Genomic DNA, 13,870 nt, shown 5'->3' on the forward strand with positions numbered 1-13,870 from the left:
AACTGTGGGAAAATACATGATGCAATAAGCAGCAATGCAACCAACACAAGAAAATAATTTATCCTGAGCTGACATTTATGGATGCAAGTGGTAAAGACGTAAAGACAAACACAGCAAGAAGTAATGTCTTCCACAACGGCACTGTGTACAAAAATAAATCCAACCGTTCAGGAAGGCCCCCCCCCCCCCAGGAATGCACGCTTCACGTTTAACAATAAGTCACCCGGCTGAGATTCCAACAGAGACGAGGCCATTATCACCACGCACAGCCACAGATGTACGCAACATATGGACTACCTGGTGCTAAAAACCTGAATACACTTGGTTGGTGTCTGGAGAATTTAGCCTATATGATTGAATGTGTGTGTATGTGCATAAATGTTACAAGCTGGCACAGAGCAGGCTCATCATTTTACCATGAGAGTGAAGCTTCATATATTCTTCAAGCCGCCATACTAGCAAGAGTAGTAATGGATAGTTTTGCGACGATATATGCCTTTGTGTGAAGAATGCAATAAAACGGTCTTTGCGTCAAACAGTCCTTGTTTAGTCCCTGTTTGCTAAACATATCTGCGACACATGTGTGCAGCAGGTGAGCACAATTGTGCAAGCATGGTCGCACACGTACAAACAGGAGCAACTGATAATGGGGCTGTTCTTTATACGCGATCATGAATAATTCAGAAAGCACGGGCTCCAACGGAACCTTGACTTGACGGAATAATATGACAGAGAAGACGACTGCTATTAGATGAGAAGTTTTGGCGATTCTACCATGAGAGACATTGACCTCTGTGCTACTGCTGGCTCAACTGCTCTGATCTCTCCTTCTCTTTATATGTATTTATTTATTTATTTTCCCAATTTAACTTCTGAGAGGCAGCAAATATTTAGTTTAGAGATGCTCGTTTTTGTTGTTGTTTTTTTTCTGTTATAGGAAAAAAGACACTCTTCATTGTGTTCTCGTTGATATGAATTGCCGAATTGCATCCTTGCTTCATGGAAAGCACTTTTTAAATTTGTATTTGTAAATTATGGATTGCAATAAAATTATTTGTAAAGAGGATGCGTTCAATATTTTCCTCAATTGTGGGCTTGTGAAGCCCTTTGAGACTTTGGAGTTCAAAACCAAACTGTCTGTGTTACTTAAAATGATTGTAATTGTTTTGTTTTAATATTTTCAGCATGTTTTTGATTCATTCACAAAGGGAATATAGTTTGGAAAGCATGCCATTGTTCTAAAAACCACTCCCATCTGCAGATGCTTTTATAAAAAGTTTTTTCATGAACTCCATTGTGTGCTGTACTTTAACCATAGCTTTTTCGTTGAATGTCATTTAAAAAAAAGACAGCATTAAGCTCTCACAATGTCCTTGCTTGGAGGTGACTTGCCTCTCCGAAAAGAGATTTGTGTTTTTGTGAATGTTATTTATCTTTTGTGATGACTGCAAAAATGCTGGAACAAGATCAACACAGGGTTTTTTTTATTGTGATTTCTTAGAATTTTTGCGTAAGTGACTTTTTTAATATGCAGAAATGTATACACGGTTAATAAAAAAGTTGAGTGAACTAAACATTTTAAAGGGCAACAAACTACGATAACATTTTAAGTTTAAATATTCAAAGCTTTACTGAAATGAGGGAAACTGCCTTTCCCTCATTTCACAACAAAGAAATACGAATTTACAGAACGAATTGTTCCTTGTATTGTCCCCCCCAACTTAAAAATAAGAGTACAACAATTGAGCAAATAGTTTTGGAGCAGACAATGGGTGTGGATGTGGACAATGGGTGTGCATCGTTTAATCCTCACCGATTTGAGGTCTCAAATGAAAGCAGTTCAACTCATTTCATGACAGTTTGAATCCATTTCCAATTTGTTCAAATTCAGAGAGGTTGCGCTTGACTTATAAAATTTAAACCATACATAAAGTAAAATTTGAAATGAGCTCAGACAGATTGTCACGGTGGACGGACTAGGTGTCTTTTTGGAGAACATTTTACACTGAAACTTCTTTGAAAATATATAAACAAATCGCCCCTTCATGCAGCATCTGTTCTGATGGAAGACATTCAACCATAGCCGGAAAAAGCGTGCCAGGCTAATGAGAGTTAACTGTGCACAGCAAAAATGATTAGAGCAGCTTACGCACCCTCCCAAACTAAAACCAAATTGTAATGAGTAACGATTGTTTCGGTCTTCAAAAGCCGTATTTCATACCTTCCTTTGTAGATATGCAAATATTTCCAAATGTATGCAAATGAACTGAGCTCCAACAAGTGTGAGGGTCATGCCCAATAATTTCTCATTCATTCATGGTTTTTATATGTATGAAGACTGTAGACCCACAAAGACGGCGCCGGTGCTGCATGTGCACCTGTTTAAAAGGACCCAGCAATGGAGACAATAAGCGCTTCTGCTTCCTGTACAAATGGAAAGAATTGGGGACAGCAAGCGTTTCACATGACTCGAACTCCCCCATCTCCTGTCCATAAAACCACTATTCTCCCCGTGAATTACAGCAATAGGCAGTGAAAGCCGTTGCACACCTTTTTGATGCTGCGCGAGCCTCTTATTGTGGATTTAGCTGGCTGTTGATTTTGGAATGAAAGAGAGAGTTCAAGTGTTGTCAAGTAACTATTTTATTTGTTCCCACGGGCTAGTGTGCCGATACACACATCATGTCTAAGAATACAGAGACAGAGTAAGCTATGTGAAGATTGAACATGATGCACAAAGATTTCGAAAACCAGTTTATGTGATTAAAATTTGGCTATTTTTAACTCAGCTCCAACCTCGGAAAACGTTTTGGCACAAATTTGCATGCTCACTTGTCACGAGGTAGAAGGAGCCACCTCAATGCTCTTTCTTTTACAACTTCAGGTAGAGCTGCCGCTACGTAGCCTACCGTTGCAGCAAAAAGGCGCAGAGTCGGTCGGCAACAACATCGATTGACACACACTCAATACATGATTCCAAAAAATAGTCACATTCGGATACGTAGGTCAATATGGAGGTTTCCTAAGAGTAAAACTACTCAAATGATATTCATAAGACATTGTGGAAAGATGGCAAATATGCCCTGTATTGACCCATTAAATTCAGATACAAGAATTTTGTTTCTCTTTTCAGTTTGTTCACAGTTGAATCGCCAACACCATCGCTGCAACCCCACCATGCAAACGATACAGTTCCGTTGTTTACTCCTCCAACATCTTTTCTCACCTCACTCTCCATTTACAGCAAAACAACCCGCTAACGAGTGTGCGAAAAGACAAACAACAATAATATCTTTGTACAGTGTCGTGACGCTACATTGAAAGCGCTCAGGCAATATATGTTCCATCGTTTGTGATTTTCCTGTTTGATGGAGGTCTGTGCTCTCCTGTTTGGCAACTGAATTGTTACTCTTCATGTAATCGGTTTTCCACCCCACCCAGGTGCCATCTGCTGGATCTAGTGGGGCATTGCCTCACTTGCCCCTCAATGTAAACTTGCCAGTGTCATCATCTTCATATTATACTTCAGCAGACCTGGCAATCTTTACAATGCATTGTGCTGTTATTCCTCCAGCAAGCTTGGCAAGATGTGACTCAAAAGAACGCTTTTGAACTGCGGCCATGAAAGTGGCAGGAAATCAGGATGGTTTCTGACCGGAACCACGGAAAGCCCTGAGAAAAATGAGCAAGATTGTGATGGCAATGAAATGAAATGACTACAAATTTATGGTCATTGACAACCACAATTTCTCTAACTATGTAACGATCATATACATTTCCTCACGAATGTAACATGCAAGTTAATGGAAGAGTTGTTGCTCTACCTGGTGGGGAACTTGGGAAATTGCTGTTTCATCAAACTTAGGACAAAAAAAAAAGAAGAAATTAACAATGGAAAAGCCATTTGGCCCATGCTGATATCAATTCCTGTGTTCAACACAACAAGGTTCAAAATAAAAGTAATGCAAACACTTTCTCTGTCTAAATAAGTAAATCCAGAGTATATAGTCTGTATAGTTTGTCCCAGAGTGGATTCATAAGAAAAATCAATGCGAACCCAAAGATCTTCTGGAGGGAAAAAACAGTCCGACGACACCAGCAAGCTTTCAGGTCCCAGTGACAGAGGGTGCAGATTTTATTTTGGTAATCACGGTTAATCTTATCCACACGAGTACACTGTACATAAAAAATCTAACAAAAAGCCCTTGCAATATTCCATCCTTGAGGGATGCCGCATGCTGCAAACGTTGGCTGAGCATAAGTGAGAAGGGTCCGGTACAGGGGGGAACCCCTTTTGATTGGAATTAAGTGTGTGTGTGTGGGAGTGAGGGGGGCGCGAAAACGGAGGTGGGGGATGAGGAGGACTCAGAGGAGGGCAGAGAAGAAAGTGGGAGCTGGTGCCAGACGCAGTAAGAAGTGAACGTACGTGTGTATGGTGCTGAGAGTGTGACGTGTTATTGCAGCCCGCTCCTGGAGCTCTGCAAGCAGCCAGCAAAGCGTCTTTTTGCGTCCTGACTGGCCACCTAAAACATCTCCCATCCACCCACTCTAGACGGATCTTTTCTCTCCTCTCTCTTTTCTCGACGTGACGAGAGGATGCCGCTTGACGATTTGCTTGGAAATGGAATAGAGATGCCAAATAAACCCGTGATGTTATTGTAAAAGAAAATGCTCTTTTTTTTCTCTTCCTCTTAGTCTCTGAAATTCTGTGACTGTCGCTTGGTTCTATTTGAGTTTGGATGGGAAAGCCCATGCGGATGATGAGGAGGAGGACCGTGGATACGAGCGGGAATGCGGAGTGTAACGCATTTTATTTGATTTGATTCTTTTTTTCTTTTTTTTCCCCACCCACTGAAGCATCTTGTTGCGCCGGACTTGTGTGCGTCCGTGTGTGTGCGAGTGTGTGTGTGTGCGTGTCGGAGTATGGATTCACTCGAGGGCTACAGACTTGATTTATAAAGGATGTTGTCAAGTATGTTGGGAAAATAGCCATAGCTTTCGTGGTGTAAGGTAAGATCTTTCATTATTATTATCTGCACGAATATGTGTGGCTGGTGTCAGTTAAAGTTTTTGCATTGAAATAATCTTGACGAATTTGTGTATGCGCGCGCGTGTGCGTAGCCCTTCTCACGCATGCACGCAGATGAACAGATATGTTTATTTAAAGCAATGATCTGTCTCTTAAGAGGCAAACCCCGCTTTAAAGTGGCACCGTGTCTCCATTCACATTGCTTCCAGAGAGATGATTGCTTTTTAGAAGCCTCGGCAATAAAATCGAGCGTGTCTCTCTTGACGACCCATTTCTCCTTTTCGCCCGGAATACTGATTCCCCCTTGACGCCCCTGCACATGAATCTTGCAAAAGGATGTGGATTCGCGTGGATTTGGAGCTCACACCCTGCAACCCATTGCACGACAAATAAAGGGGGTATGGGGGGGGGCGACACCATTCCATTCCCCATTCTAGTCAAATTGTTCGCGTGTGCGTGTGTGCCTGTGTGTGTGAGAGAGAGTGTGTAAACCAAGCGAGTCCATCGCCTCCACTTCCACAGTCGCATGGACGAGCGCGCGCACCCACGCGCGCGCACGAACCCGCTCGCAGCTGCATTGCCTGCAGGATTAAAGCAATCAGGACATGGCATTGCACCCCCCCCCCTCCCAACATAAACCCACGCACACACACACACACACACGCGCGCGCACACTATCCACTTCTCGTCCACACGCCCCGTGTGCGTCGCGCGCGCACTCTCAGTCAAACTCTCACACACAAGCACACACAAAACAAACAAAAATGCCTCCGAGAGGAACATTTGTATTCCGCAAATTTGCTTTCTTGGCATGAAATGTTCATGCAATTAATTTGTGTTGATGCCTTAAATTAGGCAACCTGCATAAACACACACACACACACACACGGATGCACGGGTTGGAGTGACGGAGCCTTTCGATGGCAAACAACTTTAACCTTAAAACAAAAAAGCTTGAGGATGATCCCTTTTCTTTTCTTTCACAGCACGACCCAGTTAGCAACGTCTAAATGTCTTAACCATGTCACCCCAACACACAAACATACACGCATGGTAGAAAAAAATGAATAAAGTCCAGAGTAACCACAAGGTGGCAATGTTTGCACAAAGTACAGTAGTGAAGCGTGGCAAGATAGGGTGCAAAAGACATGCACCTGCGATTGATGTGGTGGGTTTTGTCTTGCCATTTTCATGATGGGGAAACACACGAATCCCGTGACTTCATCGATCATCCGTATTGCTCACTGTGTAATTCTCCTCATCTTTCCTTGCAGGCCAAATGACATAGGATGAAGGCTGTTCGAAACCTGTTGATTTATATATTTTCCACCTATCTTCTGGTTATGTTTGGATTAACTGGTGCCCAAGATTATTGGTGTTCCACTCTGGTCAAGGGGGTCATCTATGGATCCTACTCTGTGACTGAAATGTTCCCTAAGAACTACACAAACTGTACGTGGACACTGGAGAACCCAGACCCGACCAAATACAGCATCTACCTGAAGCTATACAAACAAGACCTGAGCTGCTCTGAGTATTCTCTCCTCGCCTATCAGTTTGATCACTACTCTCACGAAAAGATTAATGCCTTGCTCAAGGTGAACGAGTCAATAGTGTACCTGTGTGATTCCAAGAATATTTATGTATTTTTGCTCTACGACAAAAATTTTGTTCAGCTGCGGAGAGTTTTCCCCTCTGATTCAAACGGATTGACACCACAGAAGCTGGAAGAAGAGGAGAAGTCCATTGTGGAGTTCCTGGTGTTGAATAAGGCCAGCCCCAGCCAGTTTGGGTGTCAAGTGCTTTGTACATGGCTGGAAAACTGCCTGAAATTAGAGAAGGGCACGGTGGAAACGTGCGGCATCGTCTACACAAAATGCACGTGTCCCCAGCATTTAGGAGATGGAGAATCTGAGAGCATGCTCATGCTCAACAATGTGGTTTTACCGCTCAACGCCCAAACGGAGGGCTGCTTGTCGCCCCAGCTGCACGCAGGCCAGGTCTGCAATCTGAGTTCCGAAGTGAAGCGGCCTCCTAAAGAAGGTGAGTATGCCGCTGTGTCTTCCGTCTGTGCTTGCACAGTGATGGAGCTCTGTTTATGAGTAGATCATTTAATGTGCACGCCGATCACTCCCTTCTTCTGCCCTTTCCCCACTGCATGTCTCAAGCGTGATGGCCCATGAAACAAAGAGCACACATAGACTAGAGCTTTAATTAGATGGTTGCTGCCCCACTAATTGGACAACTAAGTTTGGAGTTGGGTGTTAAAATATTACACTGGAGCCTCTGGAGTTGAATAGCCAAAAATGTGGGGGAATAATTTGTTCCTTAAACATTTCAGTTGTCAGCTATCAAATGATTAATTCTGTCCGTGCGTAATTGGATTTTTCACAATCCTATATCAAAAAAAAAAAAAAAAAAAGATGGAAGACCATCACACATGACGTCAAACATGATGCTAGCATATCATGTTTGCTTTCTTCCCCAGAATTCAATGAGCGTCAAACGATTCAGCGACATACTTAGCTTTATCTTTAATCTTTCTGTGATATTTATGACAAATGCTTCAACAAGGGCTGTTGATAGAGCAATGACCTGAACAGTGAAGACTCGTCAATTGTTTTTAAACTTACATCGAAGTGAATCACATTTTAGTGGTTAACTTATTTTACACTCGTGTGATACGTAAGTAAGAAGGTAAAAAGTAAGATGCTAGCAAATTACGGTTGAGATGGAGGACTCTATTTATGTGACTAGGATAAATGCTGTGCGATGCATGGCGTAACTCTGCGCGGAGGCGGGTTAAACCCAATGTTGGTAATTTCGCAGGCATGTGCAAGCTGGCGGTTCTGCAAGAGGGAGGGCTATGCCGCTGTTTGAGTGGTCACAATTGACTTGAATCATGGCCAAGCAAAGGGGCTCCTTTTATTCTTGGTGAGCGTCTCCCCATCCCCAATTGTTCTGTCCATGCACGATAGCTGTGATTCTCAGGGAGGTGGATTTAAAAAAATATGATGCAATTATTCATAGGTTTTGATGTTCACATATTTATGAATGAAACAGTTCGCGTTCGATCAGCTGTCTATTCTGTGCTGGTGCTAGGACGTGTTCTGAGCAGGCATGAGATTTAGATCGACTTTCTGCTGCCAAATTGTAACCCGGCCAAGTGCATTTTCAAGATAGTCCTTCTGCTGCGCTGGGCCGCCCAGTTTGACGGAGACCAGTCTGCCAAATTGGCAAACACGCACAATGAGCCTTGGGCTGATACAAAAAAAAGAGGATTTGGCATTTGGACTACTGCGCAGATGCGCGTCTAGGAAAATAGAGCCCTAAATTTAAGTTCAGTGTTTTGCGTTTTTGAATGTAAAATGCTAGTTCAATTGTACTTCTTATTAAAACAAACCGACAAAAACAATCAAAACGAATACATTGGATTCCAATACAACTGAATGTCTTTGGCCTCAGAGGTTCCAATGTTTTTATGGGTGCATGGTGGGCAGGGGTATATTTTCTTGTCAAAGTTCGTGTTTTAGGCCATTCGCATCATTAATTGGGTGGACACACAATTTGCTGTTTAGCTTCAACAGTAATTCATGATCTGGAGTAGAATGAAAATGATTAGAGTGTAAAGGTTGACGTGGTTTTACCGTCGTGCTGGCATAGAGCAATGCAACATGTTATAACATTGGCTTTTAACAGCAAATGCTTCTGATAAGGTCGTGACAGACCGCGTAGCTTCATTATGGGGGCCGCTTTGACACATCGCTGATTGGCGTTGAACAGGTAGTGTTGCGTGAGACGTTTGACGATAACTCACAAAGCAGTGGCCTTCTTCACCAAAGCCATCAATGAACCTTTTGATTTGTGGGGGAAATAATGAGGGAGCAAACGTTATGGAACATCAGTATTCCCTTGTGGGAATGAAGTAATGGTTGCAGTAATCACTCCCTGGAGATCACAATGGAAAGAAGAATATGCTTTTTTGCCATAGTTTGAGTTGCTGGGTGGCTGCTGCTGCTGCTGCACACTTCAACATCATTTAGTTTGCGTATCGGCTTGTAATAAGAAGGCCAGTGTCCCTGTCATTGCTATGACAACCTTGGATCACTCTAGTCTCTACTTTAAGCCACATTTCCACCAGGTCGTAAAATTTCCTTTGGTTTACCTCATTATGGTTTCAAAGCATAAAGGCCGAATGCTGATGATGTGCATAATGCCTCTGACCAATCAACACAGAGCTCTGTGTCTAGCTCCACCTTTTGGGTACTCTGTCACTGCCTTTGAGAGCCATGCTGAGCAGTAATTTTGGTACTATATATATATGTATGTATGTACACACACACACACACACACATGGTGGTGCCTTCATTCATGAGAATACATATTTTTACTCAGTTCACTTGAAACTCAAATCGACTTTCCCCATTAACATGACTTTAAACGTTAAAATGCTTTAATCCATCATAGCACGCCCACCCAAAAAAATAAACACTGCCCAGTGCCATGTTTTTGGAGCACAGACAAATAGAACAGTGGTGGAAAATGTAAATGGAAAAACATAAGGAAAGATAATGTATAGAAAGGAACAGGTTGTATGAAGGGTAATTATTCCAAGTTACACGCACACTGTAGTACTTCCATGTGTTATGCTTTTAATGTCATGTCCCTATGTCACTCTTAAACTACATCTCCCCTGCACGGCTTTGGCAGCAGGAAAGCTTACCTAAACAGCGAGAGCTCAGCAGACACTATACACACTTTCCAGGGTTTCTTAATAGCACAATTTTTCATTTCACTCACTTGGGAGCAGTAAGGCGAGTTAATTTGTAGAAAAAACAAAAAAACAATATTGCTGAAATGGGTGATGCACTGAGCAAATGACATTTACGCTGCGTGAGAGACAGCACAAGTGAATGTTCCGTGTAGATGTCAGAAGCAAAGTTTATGGACCCAAGAGATATATGTTCAGAGAATGTGCTAGTAAATCTATTTATTAGTGTTCCACGAAGAGGTTTCACCTCAACTTTTTCATCGCCAGCCATTTTCAGAAAGAGAACCTCTTGAGTGCCACACAATGTCAAGTATTCTGATGGAAACTACCAAATGAAAGATTATTCTCGTCTTTCATCCCCCAAATGTTTGTTTCTACATTATAGCATTTTTTAATAATGAGCAGTAAAAGGTTTAGCTCACCAAACTCACCCATGTTGTGCTTTGGATGGCAAACTAGCAAAGTATTTGGAGTGAATCACAAATGTAACAGTTTTACATTTGACATTTACAAACTAGTTGCACATTTATTAGTAATAGTAGTATTTAGCCATGTGTGTGCGTGCCTGGCACATCAGTGTGTGTGAGTGTGTGTGTGTGTGTGTGTGTGTGAATGTGTGTAAATATACATGCATTACATCATTGTTCCTACTTTTAAATATTAATAATCTTATTCATCTTTTCTTTTTTTGTGATGACACTCTTTTGTAGTAGACTTAACATGACAAAAACTCACTCAAGCTGTGTGTAATGGTTTCATTTCCTTCGGTCCGCTCTGTTTAAGGAGCTTACACATTGTTGTGACACATGTTGATCTCATCCAAAATTTTAAAAGTTGTTTTCTTTTGCTTACTTTTCATGGCTTGATTATCAAACCACAGTTGGCCAAGACTTGTCTCTGCCCACTAAAAAAATAAAATAAAATAAAAACAGAAATAATGGCAATTAACATCAACAGCATTTTTCATTAGGAGTCCGGTTGATTGCATGTCATGTCAACGGCGCCCGAAGAGTTAAATATTCCATCTTCACTGAAGGTGTAGAGAGCTTGCAGCTGTCTCATAACTCGAGAAAAAACATCCCAACCACAGCTCGTATCACGGAAAACTCGTACTTACCACAAAGTTCACTTTGCTTAAAAGTCAATACTTCACACCTATAGTGAATTTTCAGTCGTCCCCCCCAAAAAAAAAGTTAAATAGCAATTACACACACCTCTTCTTCAGATAAGTAGCACTATCGCTTTACCAATTATCATGTAGCTCACCCTCTGATCAATTCACAATGACAACGATGCAGAGAGAAATCTCTTTTCCAGAATAACATTTGACATTTTTCAGCATGTTAATATCAGCTTAAGAGCAAAGCTTATCCCCCCCAAACGCCACCCCCACCCCAATGAAGATTTTCCACTAGCATCTATTTATAGTGTTCGTTGATGGGAGGTTTGAATAAATCCGTTTTCATCTGGATAACGGGGGAGATCAACACACTGGGTTTTAAAAGAGCACTGTCTCCCCGACTGGCGTCACAGTGGCAGAGTGGGTGTTCCTGACGAAGAATAAAGCATTACAAATAGTCAACAAGGGCTGTATTTAATACAATCTCTTCGCTCGTCTTTGATCTTCCCAACTTCCTGTTGCGGAGGAGTGCGTTTGAGCCTAGCAAAAGGAGGCCTGGAGGTTGTCCATGTCACACAGGCTGCGGCATTGGCCCCACTCGTGTTGCACATGCAAACACAGCGTGTAGATCGTTTTCAAGGTTAAAGCTTGTACATATTTGAGGTGATCAGACAGATAAAAGACAGTCCTCACTCATTGATGCTATGCCAAACCAACACACTGGGAACTCTAAACAGGGCTACTGACTCATTTATGCTGCTTTATTTTTGTGGCTGTCACTATGTCATGCATAAAAGTTGTAAAATCGGGTGGCCCAGTGCTGCACTGACACTGTGATTTAATTTTCCTTGTGTATATGTGAATGTGTATGTGTGTGTGTGTGTGCATGGGTATGTGTGTCCTGTCTACCCGCAACACATGCAACAGCATGATAACTCCTCCTTGCCCATTGGTGAACTAACGTGTGTGCTGTAAATTTCCCCAGTGTGGGACTAATAAAGGATATCTTATCTTGTTAGCGTCGTGATGTCTGGATGTCATGCCCAGCCTGCTTTTAGAGAAATGTGACTTTTGATCTAAACAGTGGGGAGCAAACAGACATTTTCATTTTCTTACAGCCATTTTGAAGGCAATTGTACCTTAAAGCGTTGTTTTTCGCTGACAATGGAGCTGATTGCGCACAACTAAAAATTTACCCCCAATTGTTTCTAATAATACACGGTATTCCTTTTTGCACAGAATCCCACTAAATTCTCAAGAAAACAGGCACTCCTGACACATGCTTTGCGGATGCTGGTGTTTACTATTCATGTACAGGATAAAAGCTTAAAATCCTTTAATTCCCTTTGAACACAGTGATATCTTTCACAACCTGCTCCCGGCTTCATGAGGTACCCCGACTCTTTTTCCCCTTGGCTATGGTCGGCTGTCTCATTATTTGCGTTGTTTTGCTGTCATTGGAGAATCGGGGTCGATATGTCTCATTGCTTTGGGCTGGGAAGTCTATTCTTGTTTGTCGTCCAATGAGACTGTTAATGAAGCTTCAAGTAGTCATGTTGTGCTTGTGACATATCGCATTGGCCTAGACTGTCCGAGTTTCATCCAATTCGATTTTGCTTGATATTTTTTAAGGGAAATGGAATGCGTTTAACTAAATATTAAGAGTTTCATTTGAGATGGTGTCTGTAAGTATGTGGGCGTGAGTCTGCCTTTCAGTGGAGAGGTTATTGGTTCAAATCTTGGTTCAGCCCTTTGCGTAGAGTTTGCATGTTGCCCCTGCGTGATGAAAACGATGACAAGGTGTTTCATTTGCTTGAAAACTCTTGACGCTCCCAAGAATTGGGTCTCAAAAGTACGAAAGATATTCAAATGAATATTTAATGAGCCTACAAAGGAGGCTTCCAAATCCTGTATGAGTACAAGAATTAGGTTACAAACACAAATATGAGTCCTAATCCTCTTTCCCTCTTGAGGAAGAATGCCATGACCCCTAAAGGCAACATGCAATGTACCTAAAACATGACAGTACATTCATGTTGAATTTCATAGCCTTGTTTGGCTGGAATGATAGCGAAATAAGCATTCCAGAGGAACAGCTCTGCATTTCTAAATGTGATACTGAGCAGATTTTTGGTTGTACACTTGCATTTATTTCATTTGAACATTCTGCTTTGTGACCACGCAGAAGATGGCACCGAGATTTTATCAGGGAACGAAACGTGGTGCAAGGCTCTCCAGTGCGCCGTCACCCGCCGCAGTCGTGAGTGCCGCCGCAGCTCAGCCCCGCTGCCTCACATAAAGCGGCCTTTTATTCACTTTGGATCTCAGTCAAGTCACTCAGTAGTCACACTGCATTATTCTCACCCCCATTGTTCCGTACACTTGGAGGCGATTTTAGTTCCAATTCAGTGAAGGAGAGGCTTCAGCTAGACTGCCCTGAAATCATTCGGTTTACCCTATGTAAGATATAGAATGAATTGCTTTCTGATACAATTGCTTCAAAAATTCCACCAAACGATAATAACATTTCCCATGGTATGCCTTCATAAGCGTGTTTTGTACCCGGCTTTTATAGCTGTGAGCTCAGTGTTCCTTCGTCTCAACCTTTGCAGTCCATTCTGCTGACATAGAAAGAAAGTTGTTAGTGAAAGGCACGGTCAGCTTAAGTAAGTCCAATTGACTGTAGCTCCGTGAAAACCAATGTGACAACCCATGACATCTTTTTTTGTGCAATAATTGGAGTGCAAGGTTAGGTAGACATACAGAAGCTACAGGCATATTCAAGGGCAGTTTCTCACTTTTATTCAGTGAAGAGTTGTAAACACCTCTTAGTGTGATGCAGTGCAGCTCTAGATCAATGCAAACTATTTTGTACAACTGCAGCAATAAAAATGGGAAAGTTTTGATCATTGTGGTTTTTCTACCCTTTTTACATTCATTCCATGGCCCC

The 13,870-nt window shown here is 42.0% G+C and overlaps 1 protein-coding gene across 4 annotated transcripts in view; it reads left to right on the plus strand.

Moving 5' to 3' along the window:
- The first annotated feature begins 4,373 nt into the window (after positions 1-4,373).
- Positions 4,374-13,870, plus strand: part of adgrb3 (adhesion G protein-coupled receptor B3) — a 122,603-nt gene continuing 113,106 nt past the window's right edge. For 2 of the 4 annotated variants that reach the window (XM_086121746.1, XM_086121747.1), the window contains exons 1-2: positions 4,374-5,010; positions 6,304-7,072. In XM_086121746.1, the coding sequence (XP_085977872.1) occupies positions 6,319-7,072 (754 nt within the window). In that variant the 5' untranslated portion in view covers positions 4,374-5,010; positions 6,304-6,318. The remainder of the gene's footprint in view (positions 5,011-6,303; positions 7,073-13,870) is intronic. The other 2 variants (XM_086121744.1, XM_086121745.1) reach the window with 1 other exon arrangement.

This window comes from Hippocampus guttulatus, chromosome 10, assembly GCF_054856545.1.
Source record: "Hippocampus guttulatus isolate MCC_2025c chromosome 10, RoL_Hgut_1.0, whole genome shotgun sequence".
In the NCBI taxonomy this organism is placed as follows: Eukaryota; Metazoa; Chordata; class Actinopteri; order Syngnathiformes; family Syngnathidae; genus Hippocampus; species Hippocampus guttulatus.